General features: G+C 37.6%; 1 protein-coding gene across 2 annotated transcripts in view; it reads left to right on the top strand.

Moving 5' to 3' along the window:
- The window catches only part of MALT1 (MALT1 paracaspase), an 82,727-nt gene extending 64,269 nt beyond the window's left edge, over positions 1–18,458 (top strand). For both annotated transcript variants that reach the window (XM_002800951.4, XM_001086151.5), the window contains 6 exons: positions 653–727; positions 1,553–1,680; positions 9,120–9,269; positions 11,627–11,784; positions 12,959–13,084; positions 15,001–18,458. In XM_002800951.4, the coding sequence (XP_002800997.2) occupies positions 653–727; positions 1,553–1,680; positions 9,120–9,269; positions 11,627–11,784; positions 12,959–13,084; positions 15,001–15,438 (1,075 nt within the window). In that variant the 3' untranslated portion in view covers positions 15,439–18,458. The remainder of the gene's footprint in view (positions 1–652; positions 728–1,552; positions 1,681–9,119; positions 9,270–11,626; positions 11,785–12,958; positions 13,085–15,000) is intronic.
- Positions 18,459–22,570: the final 4,112 nt, after the last annotated feature.

The raw sequence follows: 22,570 nt of genomic DNA, 5'->3' as shown, positions 1-22,570 counted from the left end.
GCGAAATGCTAACAGCCATTTGCGTGTGTGAATTTTAGTTTATACATCGAAACTGGAAGAACAAAACTAGAGAAAAATATATTTACTCCATGTATATCTAATTATTTTAACTCTTCATATTTGCTATAGAACATAAAGAACTAAAGGGCATGGGCATTTACTCATACTACAGGGGATTCAACTCTCCAGAATGCCTTTAGATGACTTTAATAATCATTGTAGTTATTCCCTCAGGAATTAACAAAACCAGCACCCATGGAGTTGGGATTTCTGGTCACTAGTCAGTCCTGGTCTTCCAGATACAGAATGAGTAGCCGAAGCAGATGTTTGGAGGTTTGGATCCCATTTATCTGCCATTGCCTTTCTAAGAAATAGAACCAGTGCCTCTAGACTTACTATTTTTTGCTTGCTCAGCATTTACGAATCAAAATCCAATGCCAGAGTTCAAATGCAACTCCGGTTTTAAAGCTAACAAGGAGTTAGTGGGTTATTTTGGGTAGATATGTAGCTACCTAGATGAAAGATTTTGAATCTATAATTTTAAATTATGTATTCTAAAATACTGTTGTATTATCTCATTATTTATACTCTTTTAAGGATGATCTTTAACTTTTCATATTTCTGTCTGCTCTTCTCTGCCTCCGTTGAATAGAAATGACTACGATGATACCATTCCAATCTTGGATGCACTAAAAGTCACCGCCAATATTGTGTTTGGATATGCCACGTAAGAAAATTTTATGTTTACGTTGAAGTTTCCTTTATTCTTTGATATCTTTTTGTTTGCTTTTGCTTTTTAGGAGCAGGGGTCTTAACTCTGTCGCCCAGGCTGGAGTGCAGAGGCGCCATCATAGCTCACTGCTCCTGGGCTCAAGCAATCCTCCTGCCTCAGTCTTCTGAGTCGCTGGGATTACAGGCATGTGCCACTGTGCCTGGCTCCTGAGGTCTTTTTGATTCTAGATTAGAGGCCTAGAAAATACCTATAGACATGTAGGCATAAATTTACCTCCTTGATGTTCTTGGTAGAAAATTTTAAATCGTCAACTTTAGCATTCCATATCGTGGTATCTTATTATTAAGCCCAAATTGGGCATGTAGTTCCTGCTTAAAGATTAACTCTTTAATTATTGATGTCATGTGAGAGGCAGAAGAGAAAATGAGGCTCATCAGTGTACACAGAAGTCCCATGTGGCAAGTGTTTGTTTTTCTAACATTTTCTTTTTAAAAAATTATTTTTATTGGATATTGACAAGTTATAATTGTAGGTATTTATGGGATACAAAGATATGCTATGATGTACGTATTCAATGTGGAATGATTGAATCAAGTTAATTCACATATCACCTCAAATACTTACCATTTTTTTCCTCCTAACTGAAACATTGTACCCTGTGACTAACAGTCCCTGTGCCGTGCCCACCTCCCAGCCTCTGGTAATCACCATTCTGCTGGCTGCTTCTCTGAGTTCATTTTTATTAGCATCCACATATAAGTGAGAACATACAGTATTTGCCTTTCTGTGCCTGGTTTAACTTCTTTTTCTATTTTTAAGGTGTCAAGGAGCAGAAGCTTTTGAAATCCAGCATTCTGGATTAGCAAATGGAATCTTTATGAAATTTTTGAAAGATAGATTATTAGAAGATAAGAAAATCACTGTGTTACTGGATGAAGTTGCAGAAGGTAAAAAATAAAGAGGAACTACTCAGAAAAAAGAGCAGGGGGGACACACCTATTCAGGATTCCCTCTCTGGTGATTGTTTAATTCTTATTATGTGGGTTTGGAATTAGTATCTACTTTATAAAACAATTTTTATATTAATATAACATTCAGCAACACTTCTGCTATTTAATGTCATCTTTCTTTCCCTTTTGACGTAGCTCTCCACCATCTGTGCAGCATTACTTAGACTACAAGGCTAAGCCTAGGCACAGTCATTAAAAGTTGAATCCTCAGATCTCTGCTTTGCTTCTGTGCCCAGTGCCTTGGTGCTGGCGAATCTCCCTATTTGGGGGTGGGTGGGGGGCGTGGAGGGGTGGTGGGGAGGTGTCCAGTGAGCAGTCTCTCCCAGGATGGGAGTGAGAAAACTTTACAGAAATGTTTAGATACTGCTGGAAAAAGCTGAGTTCATTTTTTTTCCTTAATGAACTTAGTAGTTTTAAAATCCTGATTTAAGGATGTGATCCTAGGGGTTCTAATGCCACATCTTCCATTTCTATCTGTTCTTTCCCTGCCTGCTGGTATAATGTTATGCATATGTCAGATGCTGAATAAGTACCTATTATTTTGGTAGATTGCACTGTGGTTTTTGAAAAAAACATTTTATAAGCCATAGCAGAAAGAAGGTAACTTGGTCAGGCATGGTGGCTCAAACCTGTAATCCCAGCACTTAGGAAGCTGAGGCAGGAGGATCACTTAAGGCCGGGAGTTCAAGACCAGCCTGAGCAACATAGCGAGACCCTGTCTTCAAAATAAAAAATACAAATAAAAAGGAAGAAAGTAATTCTTTTACAAACTAGCACCACTAGAAAATGGAGTTTCATGGATGTTCCAGTGATGGCAGTTTGGGTATAAGGTGTTTGGCCAACTGTCAGCCATATTTATTTTCATGTTTTTATCTGTGTAGCTATGTTAGTTAGATCACTTGACTTAGCCACTTTTCCATTTAACATAACCAGCCAGGGCTTTGGACTTCCTGCCACCCTCCCACTTCAACCAGAGAAATTCCACTTTTATTTGTTTTCTACATTAGGCTTCTTCTGAAGCTCACATTTGAAGGAAAGTCTCTGCTTTTTAAAAAAAAAAAAAAAAAAAAAAAACCTTTGGATTACATCAGTTATATTCCAACTGAGATCCAGTAAGGTGCTCCAGAAACTCTACAGTGTTTTATTTCAATTTCATTTTTAAGTACATTTTAACTGTTTTAAAACTTAATAAAAAGCACCATGCTCACCCATATATGATATGTACCAAATTGTCATAGCAGTGAATAGCATCCCAGTATGTGCTGTGAGGATATTTGAACTTTTTATAAATGTCTTAGAAAGTTTTGCTTTTCACTGGTCTTTTTCAGTCCTACCATGTCTGCTTACCTAGAAGTGCCCAGGCAGGAAGAGCCTGCAGTGTACGTGGAGCACACTCAGCTCAGTGCCATGTACATTGTGCCCTTCATGGGTAACAGCCCACTCATTGTACAAAATAAGTAAAGGTCTAATAGTATCATGATAAATAATACAGTTAAATCTAGCCCTTATTTTGAGTTTTGGGTGCTTTGTGTCTGACCCCTGTCTTAGTACTGAAAAGCAAAAGCAGTTGTATGAAATTTTTCACAAATCATCCAATTTTGAAACAGAACTTTGCTGCTTCTCCCTTTGGATCTTCCGGATTACTTAATTAAAAATTATTCCATGGCTGGGCATGGTGGCTCACACCTGTAATCCTAGCACTTTGGGAGGCTGAGGTAGGAGGATTCTTGAGCCCAGGAATTCAAGACCAGCCTGGGCAACACAGCAAGATTCCATCTCAATTAAAAAATATATATATATTCGGGGCCAGGTACAGTGGCTCGTGCCTGTAATCCCAGCATTTGGGGAGGCTGAGGCAGGAGAATCACTTGAGCACAGAAGTTTGAGACCAACCTAGGCAACATTGTCAGACCCCCATCTCTATAAAAATTTTAAAAATTAGCCAGGCATTATGGTGTGCACCTCTATTGCCAGCTACTCGCGAGGCTTAGGTGGGAGGACGGCTTGAGCCTGGGAGTTTGAGACTGTAGTAAGTGTGATCACATCACCACTCTCCAGCGTATGTGACAGAGCGAGCCCTGTCTCAAAAAAAAAAACATTCCAGAGGGGGAAAAGTATTCAGAGATTATAAGCCAAGCAGTTGAAGGGGAAAATAAACATGTTACCAATTTCTTTTTTCAGTTTTTGGTTTCTTTGTGTGAGACAGTCTCTGTTGCGCAGGCTAGAGTGCGGTGGCATGATCTTGGCTCACTGCAACCTCCACCTTCCACGTTCAAGTGATTCTCTCGCCACAGCCTCCCGAGTAGCTAAGACTACAGGCACGCACCACCATGTCCGGCTAATTTTTGTATTTTTGGTAGAGATAGGGTTTCACCATATTGGCCAGGCCCATCTTGAACTCGTGGCCTCAAGTGAGCCACCGGCCTCTGCCTACCAAAGTGCTGGGATTAAGGTGTGAGCCACCGTGCCCGGCCCACCTTACGAATTTCAACTGTGTGCAAGGAAAACATAATATGAGGTAAATTGGTTGTTATAAAGCTACAGCCATCAGTCTGTAACCCGACTTTTATTTTTGTACTATTCAGGACAGCATTATTATCAGAAGTGTTGAACATACTACTGAGGGTTTTTATTGTGAGTAGATGTTCGATATGAATATAGGACCTTGACAGTAACCTACATCTAATTATAGGACCTCTCTTTTCCCTTCCCCCGCTCCATGATAACTACCATTCTAAACTTACTCCTTTTTCTTTTTACATAGTTTTATTGAGTTTATATATACCCAAAAAAGTATGCATAGTTTTGTTTTTAACTTAATGAAAAGATATGGTCTGTGTAGTCTTTTGGGACTAGAATTTTTTTATTTAATATTATATTGCTAAGATTGAGCCATATTGTTGCATGACCGTAGTTTTTCATTTTAACTGCTATGTAATATTCTATTATGCAAAATACTACAGTTTTTTTCAGCTACTCTCCTGTGTTGGTGAGCATTCGAGTTAGTTGTGGTTAACAGTCTTGTATATGTCTCCTGGAATATATATGCATGAATCTCTTTGCAGTGTGATTCTAGGGCTTGGAATTGCTGTCGTAGGGTGTGACAGTATTCCATTTTACGAGAGAATGCCAGACAGTTTTGTAAAGTGGTTGCCAAGTCTACACTTACCCTGCTCCCCGCAGCCAGCAAGGGATAATGTGAATCTGTACTCTCTCCATCACTTGATAGTCAGACTTTTTTATTTTTGCCAATCAGATGTTAAATAGTATCTCATGTGGTCTTGATTTGATTTTCCCTAACCATTAGTGATATTGAACATTGTTCATATTTTTAATAGCTATATGTGTATCTTGTGTGAAACATCTGTTCATGTCATTTGTCCATTTTTCTACTGTGTTTGTGGGTTTTTTTTTTTTTCGGTTTGATTTAGAGAAATGTTGTATGTGTTCTTGATATAATACTAGCAAGGACCGCTAAGACACTATTGAATAGAATAGGTAGTTGTGGGCATCCTTGTCTCGTTTCTGACTTTAAAGGGAATATTGCTAATGTTTTCACATTTAGAATAATATTGTAAGTTTTTCGTTAACACTCCTTATCAGGTTAAGGAAGTTCTCTTTACATTGTTTTTTTGAAAATTTTTATTATGAATAAATGTTGAACAAGATTAAATGGTTTTTCTGCAGCTATGAAGAAGATAATAGGATGTTTCTTTTCTTTCAATTTCTTAATATGGTGAGTTAAATTTATAGTCTAACATTAAACCAACTTGAGATAAATCATTTTCATTGGGATGTATTATATTTTTAATATACTACTAGATTTAATTTGCTATCATTTTGTTTAGAATTTTCATATCTATATTCATATGGGAAATGGTCCTGTAATTTTACTTTCTTATAGTATTTGGTTTAATTTTATGAGAAAATAAAATTAGTATTTAGTGGTATCAGTGTTATGCTGATAGAATGTAGCGTAGGCCTTGTAGAATGAGATGGAGGTTGTGACGGCTGATTTTACGTCAACTTTCGCCAGGCCTCAGTGCCAAGATATTTAGTCCAGCATTATTCAAGATGCCTCTAGGTGATGGATCGAGCGTTATTCTGGATGAGATTAAAGTTTAAACTGATGGACTTTCAGTAAAGCAGATTGCTCTCCATGGTGTGAATGGGCCTCATCCAGTTAGCCGAAGGCCTTAATGGAGCAAAGACTGACCTCCCACAAGCAGTGAGTTTGCCAGCAGCCTGCCTTTGGGGCTCAAACTACAGCTGTCCTCTGCATCCCCAGCCGGCCTGCCTGCCTGCAGATTTCAGACTTGCACCGCCACAATTCATAAACCAATACCTTAAGTCAATCCCTTCTTCTCACTCTATCTCTGGGTACACACACACATACACACGTGTACGCGTACGCATGTGCACATCTTGTTTGTACTGCTTCTCTGGAGAACTCTGATACAGAAGAAGTACACCCTGTTGTTTACTGGGGAATTCTGTATAAATTGTGATCTATTTATGGTAGAACTTGCCTATAAACCAACCTGGGATTGGTGTTTTTTTGGTAGAAATACTACTGCTTCAATATCGTGAATATTTATTGTACCATGTAGGCTTTTCATTTCTTGAGTCCATTTTGATAAGTAATATTGTAATATTTTTGTCGGAATTTAGGCAGTTTTCAAATTTGTTGGCATTTAGTTGCTCATGTTCATTTTTTTTTTTTTTCTTTTTTTTTTTTTGAGGCAGAGTCTTGCTCTGTCTCCCAGGCTGGAGCGCAGTGGTGCGATCTTGGCTCACCGCAACCTCCGCCTCCCGGGTTCACGCCATTCTCCTGCCTCGGCCTCCACAGTAGCTGGGACTACAGGTGCCTGCCACCATGCCCGGCTTTTTATATATATATATATATATATATTTTTTTTTTTTTTTTTTTGAGACGGAGTCTCGCTCTGTCGCCCAGGCTGGAGTGCAGTGGCCGCATCTCAGCTCACTGCAAGCTCCGCCTCCCGGGTCTACGCCATTCTCCTGCCTCAGCCTCCCGAGTAGCTGGGACTACAGGCAGCCGCCACCTCACCCGGCTAGTTTTTTTTTTTGTATTTTTTAGTAGAGACGGGGTTTCACCGTATTAGCCAGGCTGGTCTCGATCTCCTGACCTTGTGATCCGCCCGTCTCGGCCTCCCAAAGTGCTGGGATTACAGGCTTGAGCCACCGCGCCCGGCCCTTTTTATATTTTTAGTAGAGACGGGGTTTCACCATGTTAGCCAGGGTGGTCTTGATCTCCCGACCTTGTGATCTGCCCACCTCGGCCTCCAAAGTGCTGGGATTACAGGCATGAGCCACGGTGCCTGGCCTAGTTGCTCATATTTCTAATAGTATTCTTTAATCTCTGCTTTATCTGTAATTATGTATCCATTTTCATCAGTATTACTTACTTGTACCTACTTTCCTCTTTTCTTTATTGCCAGCTTTTGCCAGTTGTGCTATTTCGTTTTGAAGAACCAATCTTTGGCTCCATTGGTTTCTTCTACTTTTTCATTGTTTTCTACATCACTAACTTCTGCTGTTTGTTTATGTCTTGCCTTGCATTTGATTTATTCTTTCTTTTTCTATCATCATAGTTCATTCACTTTTAGCCTATTTTTTCCAATTTAAGTTTCTAAGGCTTTACATTTGTCTTAAAACATCACTTTCGTCACATCCTACAAGTTTAGGGACTTTTTTAGTTTTTTCTTCTTTGACCTTTAAGTTATATAATATTATCTTTAATTTTCAAATATGGCAGGAATTTTCACTTTTTATTTCTACCTTAATTGCTTTGTGATCAAATATAGTCTGTCTAGTTGCTATGCTTTGAAATTTGTGGAGGTTTTCATTATGGCCAAGTAAAAGATGAAATTTTGTAAATTTTGCATGTGTACTTGAGAAAAAATGGATATTTTTATAGTAACTGGTTGCAGAACTCTATGTGTGCCCATTAGGTTTGGCCTATTAATTTTTATTGTTTTTTTTCAGTTCTATATTTCTGCTGATAGTCTCTTTGATCAATAATTGAGATGTTGAACTCTCTCAGGTTACCAAATTTCTTGTAATTCTAGCACTTTTTACTTCCTAGTGACTATTTTTGTTTTAAATGTTTATATTTTCTTATTGAATTGAACCTTTATCATTTTGTAGTGATGCCTCCATTTCAAATGCTTTTTTGTCTTTCTGTATCATATTAATAGAGCCACACTAGCTTCCTTTTTGTTGACCTAATATGCTATTTTTTACACTTTTACTTTCCTACTTTTAACCCCTAGGCTAGCCTGCTTCTCTACACTTTTACTTTCAACCATTTCATGTCATTCTGCTTTGCTGTAGCTTTTGGAGGCACCGTATAACAGATTGTTTAAAATCCAATCTAGGCCGGGCGCGGTGGTTCAAGCCTGTAATCCCAGCACTTTGGGAGGCCCAGACGGGCGGATCACGAGGTCAGGAGATTGAGACCATCCTGGCTAACACGGTGAAACCCCGTCTCTACTAAAAAAAAAAAAAAAAAATACAAAAAACTAGCCGGGCGAGATGGTGGGCGCCTGTAGTCCCAGCTACTCGGGAGGCTGAGGCAGGAGAATGGCGGAAACCCGGGAGGCGGAGCTTGCAGTGAGCCGAGATCGCACCACTGCACTCCAGCCTGGGCCACAGAGCGAGACTCCGTCTCAAAAAAAAAAAAAAAAATTAAATCCAATCTAATAATCTTGGTCTTTTAATGAGAAAATTTAGTTAATTTACATTTGTTATTTTTTGTACTTATTTTAACCATCTAATTTTTTGATTTGGCTCATTTTCTCCTTTTTTAAAAAAATTGTATATCTTTTCTTCTCTAACAAATAATAATTTTAATGTACTCCTACAATACTAGGTGTCTCCTTTTAACCCCCAACATGTTGATTTAACTTAGACTTAGTTCTGGATCACATATATTTTTGTCTCTTTTTTTAAAAAAAAGAACCTTTACTATTGTTAATTTATAATGTAGTAGACAGAAGTATGATAAACTATAACTTAAAGAATATACTTCTAATTTTAAATTGATGTGTATCCATATACATTAGTCTGTATCTAAAACATGTTGAATGAAAATGGCACATTACAAATACATAATATAACATTTTTGTTGAATTCGAAAACCTAAAACATTGGCATATACCATTTATGAATACCATGAGTAAAAATTAAAACATGCTTGCTGTGTCTGGCACATAATAGGTGCTCTGGAAATACTAGTTGAGTGAATAAATGATGCTGAGAATATAACCTGATAATGTAGGATAGTTCTTATCCTAAATATTTAAAACATAAGAATTGGTGGTCTGAAAAATATTTATTTTCATATCTTTTAGATATGGGTAAGTGTCACCTTACCAAAGGCAAACAGGCTCTAGAGATTCGAAGTAGTTTATCTGAGAAGAGAGCACTTACCGATCCAATACAGGGAACAGAGTATTCTGCAGAATCTCTTGTGCGGAATCTACAGTGGGCCAAGGCTCATGGTATGGTAAAGCCCTTTTTTTAGATCTATAATATACTTATGTTAAATCATAAAGTTTCTTCTGAATAAATAACTTTCCTGCCAATTTTACAGTGAAAATATTTTGGCCTTCTAGGCAAATCTCAAACCAAACCAATATTTCAATTATGGATATTACACTGGTGTATTTGATGTTAGAGATATCAAATTATTTAGCCCATTATTGTCACTATTGGTGAAATTAAAATGACCATTTAAAAATTTTTCTGTTTTTACGATAGGTTAATTTTCCATTCATCTAATACACAATCCTTAGATTCTCCTATATTGTGACCTGTTAAAGTGTGCAGCTGTCGAAAATCATGGATTGGGTTCTGATCCAGTCTCTACCACTGTATGAACATGTTATCTATAACACGTAAATAAGAAATAGTACCTGCTTCAGGCCAGTTGTGGTGGCTCACACCTGTAATCCTAGCACTTTGGGAGGCCGAGGCAGGTGGATCACCTGAGGTCAGGAGTTAGAGACCCGCCTGGGCAACATGGGAAAATCTCATCTCTACTGAAAATACAGAAAGTTAGCAGAGTGTGGTGGCGCATGCCTATAATCCCAACTACTAGGGTGGCTGAGGCGAGAGAATCTCTTGAACCTGAGAGTTGGAGGTCACAGTGCAGTGAGCAGAGATTGTCCCACTGCACTCCAGTCTGGGCGACAGAGCGAGACTCTGTCTCGAAAAGAAGAAGAAAACAGTACCTGCCTCATAGGTTATTGGGATTGAATGAGTGCGCAGGTAGAAATGAGCAGGTACAGAGCACTCAGCAAGTCCTCTGTACTTGTGATTATTCATATATAACTGAGCATCCTCTCTTGGACACTTGATCAGTAAGCTGAGTGATCAGCAGAGATGACGAGGTGAAAATCAATCTGTACCTTAATTACCTTTTGCTAATTATGTATGGTTTAATGAAAAAAGTTTACCGATTGAAATAATTTTGGATTTTCTGAGTCCAAGTATCTATTCTGTGAGTCTCTTACAGATAATTGAAAAATAATTGTATTTATTGAACTTCTGTAAAATATCTTTATTTTCATACATAAGTTTTGTTCTTGGCCAGGTACGGTGGCTCACACCTGTAATCCCAGCACTTTGGGAGGCCGAGATGGGTGAATCACCTAGGGTCAGGAGTTGAAGACCAGCCTGGCCAACATGGTGAAACTCCATCTCTACTAAAAATACAAAAAATTAGCTGGTCATGGTGGCAGGCGCCTGTAATCTCAGCTACTTTGGAGGCTGAGCCAGGAGAATCACTTGAACCCGGGAGTCGGAGGTTGCAGTGAGCCGAGGTCACGCCATTGTACTCCAGCCTGGGCAACAAGAGCAAAACTCGGTCTCAAAAAAAATTTGTTCTCTAATGTGTATTTTTAGTAAATTAACATACTAAAGCACATTAAAATGTAAAATGCTATAAATATCTCACCATTCCAGATAACTGGATAAGTAATTGAAATTGAATGTCTTTTCTCTAAAAAAGATCTAAACAAACAAAAAAATTACAGTGGTAAAGGTCAACAATAAATGAAACAATAAAACAAAACTAAAAGGTCATATAGAAAATATTTGTAACAAATTTAATAAGTAGGTAGTTTTTTAATAATAAAGAGCTCATACAAAAAGGTAAGAGAAAAAAACATTTAGATCCTCAGTAAACAAGCAAATGATGCAAATTCAATAATCCACACTGCTGGAAGTATAGAGAAATTTTTTAAATGGCTAATTTAAGTAATTAAAGAATAGTTAAAACTATGATGGTATCTTTCTACTTTTTAATACCATCAAGTAGATGAATGTTTTAAAAATACTCTGTTTTGGACATGTTATGCTGAAACTTTATATTCCATGTAAACTGAAAATAATTTGTCCCATATGTAAAGGAACAATCACATAGCTATATCTGACAATCTTAAAGCATTATGAACTATGATAGAAAAGCAATAAAACCCAGAAGTATTATATTCAAGAGTTAACAGAATGGTTAAAGGTAACAAACTATAGTGTGGCCATTCAGTGACACTGTGCTTTATTAAAAATTCTGGTCATATAAATTGAGGCAACAGTGAGAATTTATCTACAGTTGTATGCATATTTTTTATTGCCACAATAAAAATTATATATACAGTCGGATAAGAACTATAAGCAAATGGTAAATGAAAGATTTTGTTTGGCCAGCAGAATATTGAGCTTTATTTTTTAAATTGTATGTGTTTAAACAATATAAATCATGTTTTTAAGCAAAAGAAATACTAACTATATTCTCCTCCATAAATATTTGCCTTTTATCAGGAAACCTACCAAAGTTATTCTTATTGTTCTTTTTCAGAACTTCCGGAAAGTATGTGTCTTAAGTTTGACTGTGGTGTTCAGATTCAATTAGGATTTGCAGCTGAGTTTTCCAATGTCATGATAATCTATACAAGTATAGTTTACAAACCACCTGAGATAATAATGTGTGATGCCTACGTTACCGATTTTCCACTTGTGAGTTTCTCTTTTATTTAAAATAGTGATATATTCTCACTTATTAAAGACTCAATTTTTTAACTTACAGTTGATGGTAAATATAAAGGAAATATATATATTTATATATGTGTATATATTTATAGTTTAGTAACACTGGTCATAATATTTACTAACTTCCAAAATACCTTAAGTTTATGAGATTTAGAAATGTCTAAAGTTCACTCAGGAAGGATGCCTTTGATTTCTTGTATCCTAAACAGGAGAGCCAATGTGAAGGAATAAAATGTGCTACAAATATGTCAAGAATAATTTCCTTTTAAACAGTTATAACTTATATTGGAAACAGTAGTTTTTAAGTCTTGTTAAGGTATGGTCATATCCTGGAATAATAGAAATCTAGTTCTGCTCTTTTCAAACATTCAGGTATGATAGTTATTTTATGTTGGTCTGAAGAAGCCAGTAAAGAGTACCCCTCTTTCCTACATGAGTGTGACAAAATTGAGAAGCAAGCAAGGAGTAAGACAAGCAGAAACCCAAAATATCACTTTTATTACTGATAGAGGCTTTGTGGAGGATATTGCTTCATGTCAGAGTAAACGGTCTAGCACCAAACCCCAGAATTCAGTGGCCACCCCACACCTCCAGTTTCAGCACTATGGAGCCCGAATAGGCTTCCTGGGGTGCTGAGCAAGCCCGGGGCCTGTGGGCTTCTCACTGGAGGAGCAGAACCCTCTTACTCTTGGCCATTGGGTTGGCTCTAAAAGAAGAAAAAGGAAAAGGCTGTTTATTTATCCTTCTTAAATATTCTAATCATATAAATTTCCCTGCACCTTCCCAAAAGTGATCATTAAGAGAAGAGAATCCAGGAGTCAAACACTAATGGGGCTCTCTCTGCTTAAGAGGAAACTTGAGTAGCTCAAGAAGCATTTCTAGGAATCATTTGAAAGGAAACTCTTTCAGAGCTCACTTTACTTTTTAAATGGCTTAATACAGAATTGAGAATTCCTATTATAACCATAGATTGTTGTTTTCATTGTTTAGCCCTGGATAATTTTGGGATTATCAAAATTTGCAAAAGGCCAAAATTCACGAGAGAACAATATCAGTTAAGACCTCTTATGTACTAGATTATGTTGTGGCTTTCATTGATTTCATTATTAACAGTCACTTTTTTTTTTTTTTTTTTTTACAGGACCTAGATATTGATCCAAAAGATGCAAATAAAGGCACACCTGAAGAAACTGGCAGCTACTTGGTATCAAAGGATCTTCCCAAGCATTGCCTGTATACCAGACTCAGTTCACTGCAAAAATTAAAGGTTACTACCTTTTCTGTTTATAGCTACTAATGGAAAACTTTGGCATAGACCATAGATATGCTGCCTTATTATTAAATAGAGATAACCAGTCTACAGAAGGTCCTATCAGTGACCCTTCTTATATTCTGTTTCCGCTGGTGGCCACAGGACTTTGTGTGCTTACCTTCCATAATGCTGAAAAATTAGTAACATAGAACATATTCTTTTTTCTTTTTGTAGAGACAGAGTCTTAACTCTGTCGCCCAGGCTGCAGTGCAGTGGTATGAACATAGCTTACTATAACCTCAAACTCCTGAGTGCAAATGATCCTGCCACCTCAGCTTCCCAAGTAGCTGAGTCTACAGGCACATGCCACCACACCCAGCTAATTTTTTAAAACATTTTGTAGAGAAGGGAGTTCACTATATTGCCCAGGCCAATCTCGAACTCCTGGCCTCAAGAATCCTCCCTTCTTGGCCTCCCAAAGCACTCAGATTACAGGTGTGAGCTACCACTCCCAGCTCCATATTCTACTTTTAAATATGTTCAGATTTTCAAGTAATCATTTCCTAGTTCTGTAACTAAACATATAGCAAATTAGAATTGGAATTTCTTTTCCATTTTTTATTTCTAGTTGACTTACAAATGAGAAGCTAGTTCTGCATGTTGAGTGTTCTAATGAAAGCTTTCTTTTTTTTTTTTTTTTGAGACGGAGTCTCGCTCTGTCCCCCAGGCTGGAGTGCAGTGGCCGGATCTCAGCTCACTGCAAGCTCCACCTCCCGGGTTCACGCCATTCTCCTGCCTCAGCCTCCCGAGTAGCTGGGACTACAGGCGCCCGCCACCGCTCCCAGCTAATTTTTGTATTTTTTTAGTAGAGACGGGGTTTCACGTGTTAGCCAGGATGGTCTCGATCTCCTGACCTCGTGATCCACCCACCTCGGCCTCCCAAAGTGCTGGGATTACAGGCTTGAGCCACCGCGCCCGGCCCTAATGAAAGCTTTCTTTGCAAAAATTGAGATTTTAATTTGTTCACAAGTACATGCCCATAGAATGTATCAGCTAAAACTCAGGGAATGGAATGGGCACAATTGAGAATTACACACGTAAACCTGTTGTCATCCTGTTCGGAGCTCATCTACTTAAAAGTCCTTTCTTCTCTTAAAAAGTTAGCCCATTATCTGATTCAGTTATATTTTCCATCTACGATTATGGATTACTATATTTTAAAAACAACTTTAGCTTTTTTTATAAAACTGGTACAAAACTGGTTTTTGGTTTTTGTTTTTTTTTTTTTTTTGAGGTGGTGTCTCTCTGTCACCTAGGCTGGAGTGCAATGGCACAATCTCAGCTAACTGCAACCTCCACGTCCTGGACTCAAGTGATTCTTGTGCCTCAGCCTCCTGAGTAGCCAGGACTACAGGCACACGCCACCATGCCCAGTTAATTTTTTGTATTTTTAGTAGAGACGGGTTTCACCACATTGGCCAGGCTGGTCTTGAACTCCTAACTTCAAGTAATCCATCTGCCTCATCCTCCCAAAGTGCTGGGATAGGCATGAGCCACCATGCCCGGCCCAGATCATTCCCCATCTCTAGTAATAAGGAAGGATAAGTTTCCTAAGCTGCACTGCTTGGAAAATATGTTTTCCCTGTTCATCTAGAATATAAGATCTCTGACTTTGACTACTAACAGTACTAAGAACTAGAAATTCTAAATGTGTTGTAAGTATCGCATGAAGGAAAAGGAAGATGATGATAGCTGGCATTTCTCAGTTTTGGGGAGATATAAAGGATGCCTTGAGGATTTGGAATCTGGAAAAGGAGAGTTAGTGGATTTTTGGTGGTGAGGGGGTGGGGTGTGTATGTGTGAATATATTTTCAGATTGCTATATATTCACTGTTGATGCCAATAATAAACCAGATTTTTTTCCTTTCCAGGAACATCTAGTCTTCACAGTATGTTTATCATATCAGTACTCAGGATTGGAAGATACTGTAGAGGACAAGCAGGAAGTGAATGTTGGGAAACCTCTCATTGCTAAATTAGACATGCATCGAGGTTTGGGAAGGAAGACTTGCTTTCAAACTTGTCTTATGTCTAATGGTCCTTACCAGAGTTCTGCAGCCACCTCAGGAGCAGCAGGGCATTATCACTCATTGCAAGACCCATTCCATGGTGTTTACCATTCACATCCTGGTAATCCAAGTAATGTTACACCAGCAGATAGCTGTCATTGCAGCCGGACTCCAGATGCATTTATTTCAAGTTTCGCTCACCATTCTTCATGTCATTTTAGTCGAAGTAATGTGCCAGTAGAGACAACTGATGAAATACCGTTTAGTTTCTCTGACAGGCTCAGAATTTCTGAAAAATGACCGCCTTGTTTTTGAAAGTTAGCATAATTATAGATGCCTCATGTGAGATAGTACTACACTTACATAAAGTGAAAAGGCAAATTTGTATATGTAGAGAAAGAATAGTAGTAACTGTTTCATAGCAAACTTCAGGACTTTGAGATGTTGGAATTACATTATTTAATCACAGACTTCCTCTTTCTAAGATTTTGTGAATTGGTTGATTAGTTCTGTACAAATGAAGTATGGAGGTGTGTATGTTTATATGTATATAACAAAATATTTTCATCGTGACCATCTGAAGTAAGAGCAATGAGAATGGCATTATTGCAGAATAAGTCATTGTATTTTTAACACCAGAAAGAACCTTGCTGATCACCAGGCATAACCTCATTTTATCAATGGAAGAAACACATAGAGGCATCTAAGTTAGAGCTGGCACCAGAACTGAGACCTCCAGAAATCTATTCCAGTATTTTTTCCACTACACACTGCCTTCCTGACAGGTTCTGAGCTAAGTGTTATTTTTGTAGATAGAGTGAAATATATTTATATGTATAAATATATAGAGATACATAGCTGTGTATTGTCTAAAGGAATGTACAGACTTTAGTTTTTGATAAGGACTTTGCTGCAAGTTTTAGTTAAGAGGTTTGTATATAAATCTGATGTAGAACAGGCTGAAATTTCTTGTTCATAAGATTATAAAACCACATGAGAAGTGATCAAATGTTTGTTAAAGCTAGATAGAGGTTAAGAATCAAGATATAATGGATAATTTTCATAGCTGCCTATCTGAATTTTCCAAATATTTAGCATCTTCCTTGATAATATGTATTTTCTTCTTGAATTTCACTGGCCTAATGAGATAATATTCTTATCTTTGGTTCTACCTAAAAGTTGGTTAAAAATGCAATTGGCACTAACAAGGAAAAATACTGAATTAATAATTTTAAAAGTCTCACAAAGAAAATCCCAGGGCTAGATGGCTTCACTGCTGAATTCTACCAAACATTAAAATTAGCACTAATTTTTTGCAAACTGTTTCTAAAAGTAGGAGAGAATAGAATACTTCCCAACGTATTCTAGGAGGTATTACCCTGATACTAGACTAGATATCACGAGAAAACTATAAGCCAATATTCCTTATTAATACACAAAAATCATTAACAAAAATATTAGCAAACTGAATCCAGCAACGTATAAAAAGGATTCTACATCATGACCAAGTGGAATTTATCCCAGGAATTCAAGGTTGGTTCAACATCTAAAAATCAAATAAACTAATATACAGTCAGTTCTCATTATTGACAGTAATTATGTTCTACAAAATATTCTCCCACAAACACTGAATTAAATATGGAACAACTGCTTTTAGGAGAATGTGTTTGTGTATATGTGTGTATACATATGTTTATCTCATGCACATTATGAGCTTGAATTCTTAATTCATCCTAGCAAATTCTACTTTATTTTACAGAAGTGAAAGTGAGGTATCAAGTGTTAAGTGACATGCCCACTAACAGGTGTCAGAGCTGAAATTCAAACCCCATCCACCTGGCCCTGGAGCCAGAGCTTCTTGTACTACACTGAATTTCCCCTGCCATTTCCATCCTCCAGTCATTTCTCTATGAGGCTGAAACAGGAAGGCAGAGGCTGAAACAGGAAGGCAGAGCATCATCATGTTCAGCCTCAGCTGGGACCATGTGTATTGGGTGACTCAAATTTTTCATCCATTTACACATATCCACAAATGACCACAAAAGTGCCACAGATATCAATTTGAGGGTTATAAATTTTAGCAAGTTGGTAAATTCACAAATACATAATTGTGAATAATGAGGATCAACTGTACCATATTTAATAAAGCACAAAACCCACATAGATTGTCTTAATAGAGACAGAAATAGCATTTGATAAAATCCAAAACTTTTCATGATAAAAACACTCAACAAACTTAGGAATGAAAGGAATCTTCCTACACATGATAAATATAACATCTATGAAAAACCCACATATGACATTATACTTCATGGTGATAGACTGAAGGCTGAATGTTTTCCTCTTAAGATTGGGAAGGACAAGGATGTTCACTCACACTACTTCTATTCAGCATTGTACTTGAAGTTCTAGCCAGAGCAGTTAGGTTAGGAATTCAAGGTTTGTTCAACATCTAAAAAATAAAATAAGCTAATAAAAGCCATTTATACTGCAAAAAAAGTGAAATTATATGTATTCACAGTTGATATATACTTGTATATAGAAAATGCTAAGGAATCCCTAAAAAGTAATGAGTTCAACAGGTTGCAGGATACAAGATCAAATATTATACAAAAATCAGTTTTAATTCTATACTAACAAAACATTCTGAAAATGAGAAGAAATCCTACATACAGTAGCATCAAGAATAAAACTACAACATATTGTTTAAAGAAATTAAGATCCAGATAAATGGAAAGACATCCATGTTCATGGATTAGAAGACTTAATATTGGTAAGATGGCAATGTTGCCCAAATTAGTCTACCTATTCAACACAATTCCTATCAAAAACTTAGCTGTATTTTTTGCAGAAATTGACAAACTGATGATAAAATTGATACGGAAATGCAGGGGACCCAGAATAGCCAAAAAATCTTGGAAAAGAACAAAGTTGGAAGACACTTTTACCAATTTCAAAATGTGCTATGAAGCTACAATAAGATAGTGTAGGCATATAGATAGACATATTGATCAGAGGAATGGAACTGAACATCTAGAAATAAACCCATACATTTCTGATCAACTTATTTTCAACAAGGATGCTAATACCATTCAATAGAGAAGGAGTGGTCTTTTCAACAAACGGTGCTGGGACAACTGATAGCTACATGCCCAGCAAAAGGATCCCTACTTCCTACCACATTACAAATTCTAACTCAAAATGGATCATAGACCTAAATATAAGAGTTTAAACTCTTAGAAGAAAACAGAAGTAAATCTTTGTGGTGTTGGGCTTAGGAATGGTTTCTTAGATACAACACCAAAAGCACAAGCAACAAAGGAAAACAATACATAAATGGGACTTCATCAAAATTAATTTGTCTTAAAGGACACCATTAAAGTGAAAACCCTCAGAATGGGAGAAAAAAATTTTTGAAAAATCATGTATGTAATAATTAAAAAAAAAAATACATGCAGGTGCCCAGCTGTGGTTACCACAGAGCAGCACTGTCCCAGTGAACTTGCTGTGATGATAGGATGCTTGGTGTCCGCACTCCCAGTGTGATAGCTTTTAGCCTCATGGGGTTGTTGAGCAATTGAAATAATAGCTAGTGTGAGGAACTGAATTTAAAATTTTAGTTTTAGGCCAGGTGTGGTAGCTCACACCTATAATCTCAGTACATTGGGAGGCCAAGGTAGGTGGATCTCTTGAGCCCAGGAGTTTGAGACCAGCTTGGCCAAGATGGCAAAACCCTGTCTCTACTAAAAATACAAAAAAAAAAATTAGCTGGGCATGGTGGCACACGCCTGTAATCCCAGCTACTAGGGAGGCTGAGGCAGGAGAATCGCGCTTCCCCTTTATACTGTGTGTGTGTGTGTGTGTGTGTGTGTGTGTATATATATATATATATATATATATTTTTTTTTAAGACAGAGTCCTGCTCTGTTGCCCAGGCTGGAGTGCAGTGTGACATAGTCTTGGCTCACTGTAGCCTCCACGGGGGCTGAGACAGGAGAATCGCATGAATTTTTTTAAAAATTCTAAACATGTATTTGTAATTTTAAAACTGGCTAAAAAAAGAATGATACAGTTTTGGTCTTTTTTTTTAATCAACCATGTTTTTATTTTACTTGAATCTCTCGTGGCAATTGCTTTGTAATATTGAAGTAGGGGCCGGGCGCGGTGGCTCAAGCCTGTAATCCCAGCACTTTGGGAGGCCGAGACAGGCGGATCACGAGGTCGGGAGATCGAGACCATCCTGGCTAACACGGTGAAACCCCGTCTCTACTAAAAAAAAAAATAAAACTAGCCGGGCGAGGTGGTGGGCGCCTGTAGTCCCAGCTACTCGGGAGGCTGAGGCAGGAGAATGGCGTGAACCCGGGAGGCGGAGCTTGCAGTGAGCTGAGATCCGGCCACTGCACTCCAGCCTGGGCGACAGAGCGAGACTCCGTCTCAAAAAAAAAAAAAAAAAAAAAAAAATTGAAGTAGGATTTACACAAGTGGAATTTAGAAAAGATTATCACATCTATCAATACCAATTAGAATGTAATAAAGAAATTAGGATAGTGGAGGTTTGAGCAATTCAAGGCTCACGCAAATTCAAAGCTAGTACTTGATGCTGACGGGATATTTTCTGGAAGGTAATTTTTAAAAATTAAAGTCACAATTACAAATTATATATTTTCTAATAAAAGAAATCTCAACTCATGGGATAATTTGAATATAAAACACTGGATTGTTCCTCATTCAGAGATGAACAAGTCAACACATTTCAGAAAAGAAAGTCTTTAAAGAAGAATCCTGGCACAGAAAAGGTCCATTTAGACATTTCCTTCTTCCTGCGTCTCTAATACCTCTTACTTTTCAAATCTCTGACTTGCACATGAAGTAACAGTGAGATGGCCTGTTCAGTAATTGCAATTTTTTGACTTGTCAAATTCAAGAAATTCAATTATGTAGCCAAAGCTTAGATCATTGACATGTATATTGGCATAAGCTTTTTTAGTTTGCTTTTAATTTTATTAGAAGTGGGGTCTCAATTTTGTTGCCCATTCTGGTCTCAAACACCCATCCTTCAAGTGATCCTCCTGCCTCAGCAGCATCAGTTTAATATCTGGATAAAATCTGATGTATGTAATTTTACTTTTAAGGGTTTTTTTTTCCTAACAGACATCCTAACAAAGTTGTTTCCTATTCCTTGAACATTCACCTGATACTTATATACTGTCATTACTTTAACTGTCAACTGATGTCAGCTACTCAGTTTACACACTACTTTTGTGCATTCCATCCTGTTTCTCAGTTTGACATTCACATTCAAATTCAGAGTTTGACACTGAAACCCTGGGCATGGTGGCTCACACCTGTAATCCCAGCACTTTGGGAGGCTTCAGTAAGCAGATGATTTGAACCCAGGAGTTCAAGACTAGCCTGGGCAACATGGTGAAACCCCATCTCTACCAAAAAAAAGAAAAAACAAAAATTAACTGGTCATAGTTGCAGACACCTGTTAGTCCCAGTGACTCAGGAGGCTGAAGTGGGAAGATCGCTCGAGCCCAGAAGGCGGAGGTTACAGTGAGTGGAGATTGTGCCACTGCACTCCAGCCCCGACAACAGAGCAAGACACTATCTCAAAAATAAAATATTAGTAAAGAGTACACTCAGTGTGAAAATATGTAAGTGTCCATGTTCTCTTTTTTCTAATTTGGTAGCATTAAAAATATTGAGCATCAAAGTTTGGCTTTATGACGGAGGAGTCATCTGAGACACCTCAGGTTTCAGCCCTTACTAATAGCGTGGCTCAGTGTGTTACTTGCCTGTGCTTCTGTTTCCTTATCTGTAAAATGGGGATGGTGCTGTATCATCAGAGGGCTTATAATACTTTACAGAGCTGGCAGTACTAAATAAGACCGTTCCTCTAAAGTGCTGGCGTTTTTGGAAAGCATCAACCCATCAACCTTGTGCTTTAAATGTGCTTTAAATTCTTAAAGCTATACCTGTAGGCAGTATAGAGTGTATTCATTGTTCAGGTACTTCCTACAAAGTACTTTCATATATTGGCAGTGCATCTCTCTCTTTTTTTTTTTTTTTTTTTTTTTTTTTTTTTTTTGAGTCTCTGTCTCCCAGGCTGTAGTGCAGTGCATGTCTTGGTTTGCTGCAACCTCCACCTCCTGGGTTCAAGCAATTCTCGTGCCTCAGCCCCCTGAGTAGCTGGCATTACAGGCGCACACCACCACGCCCAGCTAATTTTTGTATTTTTAGTAGATATGGGGTTTCACCATGTTGGCCAGGCTGGTCTCGAACTCATGAACTCAAGTGATCCACCCACCTTGGCCTCCCAAAGTGCTGGGATTACAGGCAGGAGCCACCGCGCCCAGCTGGCAGTGCTTATCTTCTAAAGTTGCAATTGAGTTTTATTCCACTGCAGAATTTATTCTGGATTCCACTCCAGAATTGCTTTTCAAAAATCATGCAGATTTAATGCCACCAGTTGTTTGTGTTAGGTATCTACCCTGCAAAACAGCTCTAAAGGTGATTTACCAAAAGATTAACAGCATTTATCTCTGGTGGGATAATTTTTCTTTGCTTGCTTACCTGTATCTTGCAGATTTTACACAGTGAACGATTGTATAATTTTAAAATACAGATATGCACAATTGTATAATGTAAATATGCTCAGCTTCAATAAATTTGTTTTAAGAACACATTTTTAACTTTTCATAAGGAGTCTTCAGTTTAAAAGTACAATGTCATATTACAGAGTGTTATTCTGTTACAAAATTAGTAAAGCTCATTCTACCTCAAAATCTGAAGTAATTCCAACTTTTTTTTCATCGTGCTTGAGTTTAGTTGATAAATAGCATTTTAAGTACTAAAAATGATTGGATGAGTATTTCTCCATTAATAAGTTGCTGAGCACCAGGGTAGCAGATGGAAGCCCTTTCTGTGTGCTAGGTTAAAACATTTTACATGAGGTCTTATTTAACCCTCAACAGCCTTGCAGTTCCTAGATGAACTGATTGTTAGGCTAACCAGAGATATTAATATACCCTCCAGGATAACCCAGCTAGTAAGGGCAGAGCCAGGATGATTCAGACGCAGACCAGAGCCGGGTATTTTGTCCACAGTACTGCTGCTGCTTATACCGTAACAGGAGAAGTACACAACAGTGTCTTAATGTTTCATTCTTACATGAAAAACACTTTTAAAATATTGAAACATTATAGAAGCAAAAGTGCATCTCTAAATGTGATGTACTTTTAGGTCACATTATGTCCAAAGGATTTGACCTAAAATTAATGTTGCTGTATTATGCTCCACACAGTAGGCTGCTCTGCTAGGGAAATTTTTAATATTTTTAAAAATATTTTCATAAGCTTTGGTTTTACCACTTCCAAGTCTGTACAGACTGGTTATTTCTACATTACAAAGACAGTGTCTCCCTCAAAGG

Source organism: Macaca mulatta, chromosome 18 (genome assembly GCF_049350105.2).
Source record: "Macaca mulatta isolate MMU2019108-1 chromosome 18, T2T-MMU8v2.0, whole genome shotgun sequence".
Lineage (NCBI taxonomy): Eukaryota > Metazoa > Chordata > Mammalia > Primates > Cercopithecidae > Macaca > Macaca mulatta.
Note: the sequence above shows the minus strand (reverse complement) of the source record. Positions and strands in the feature narration are given on the sequence as shown.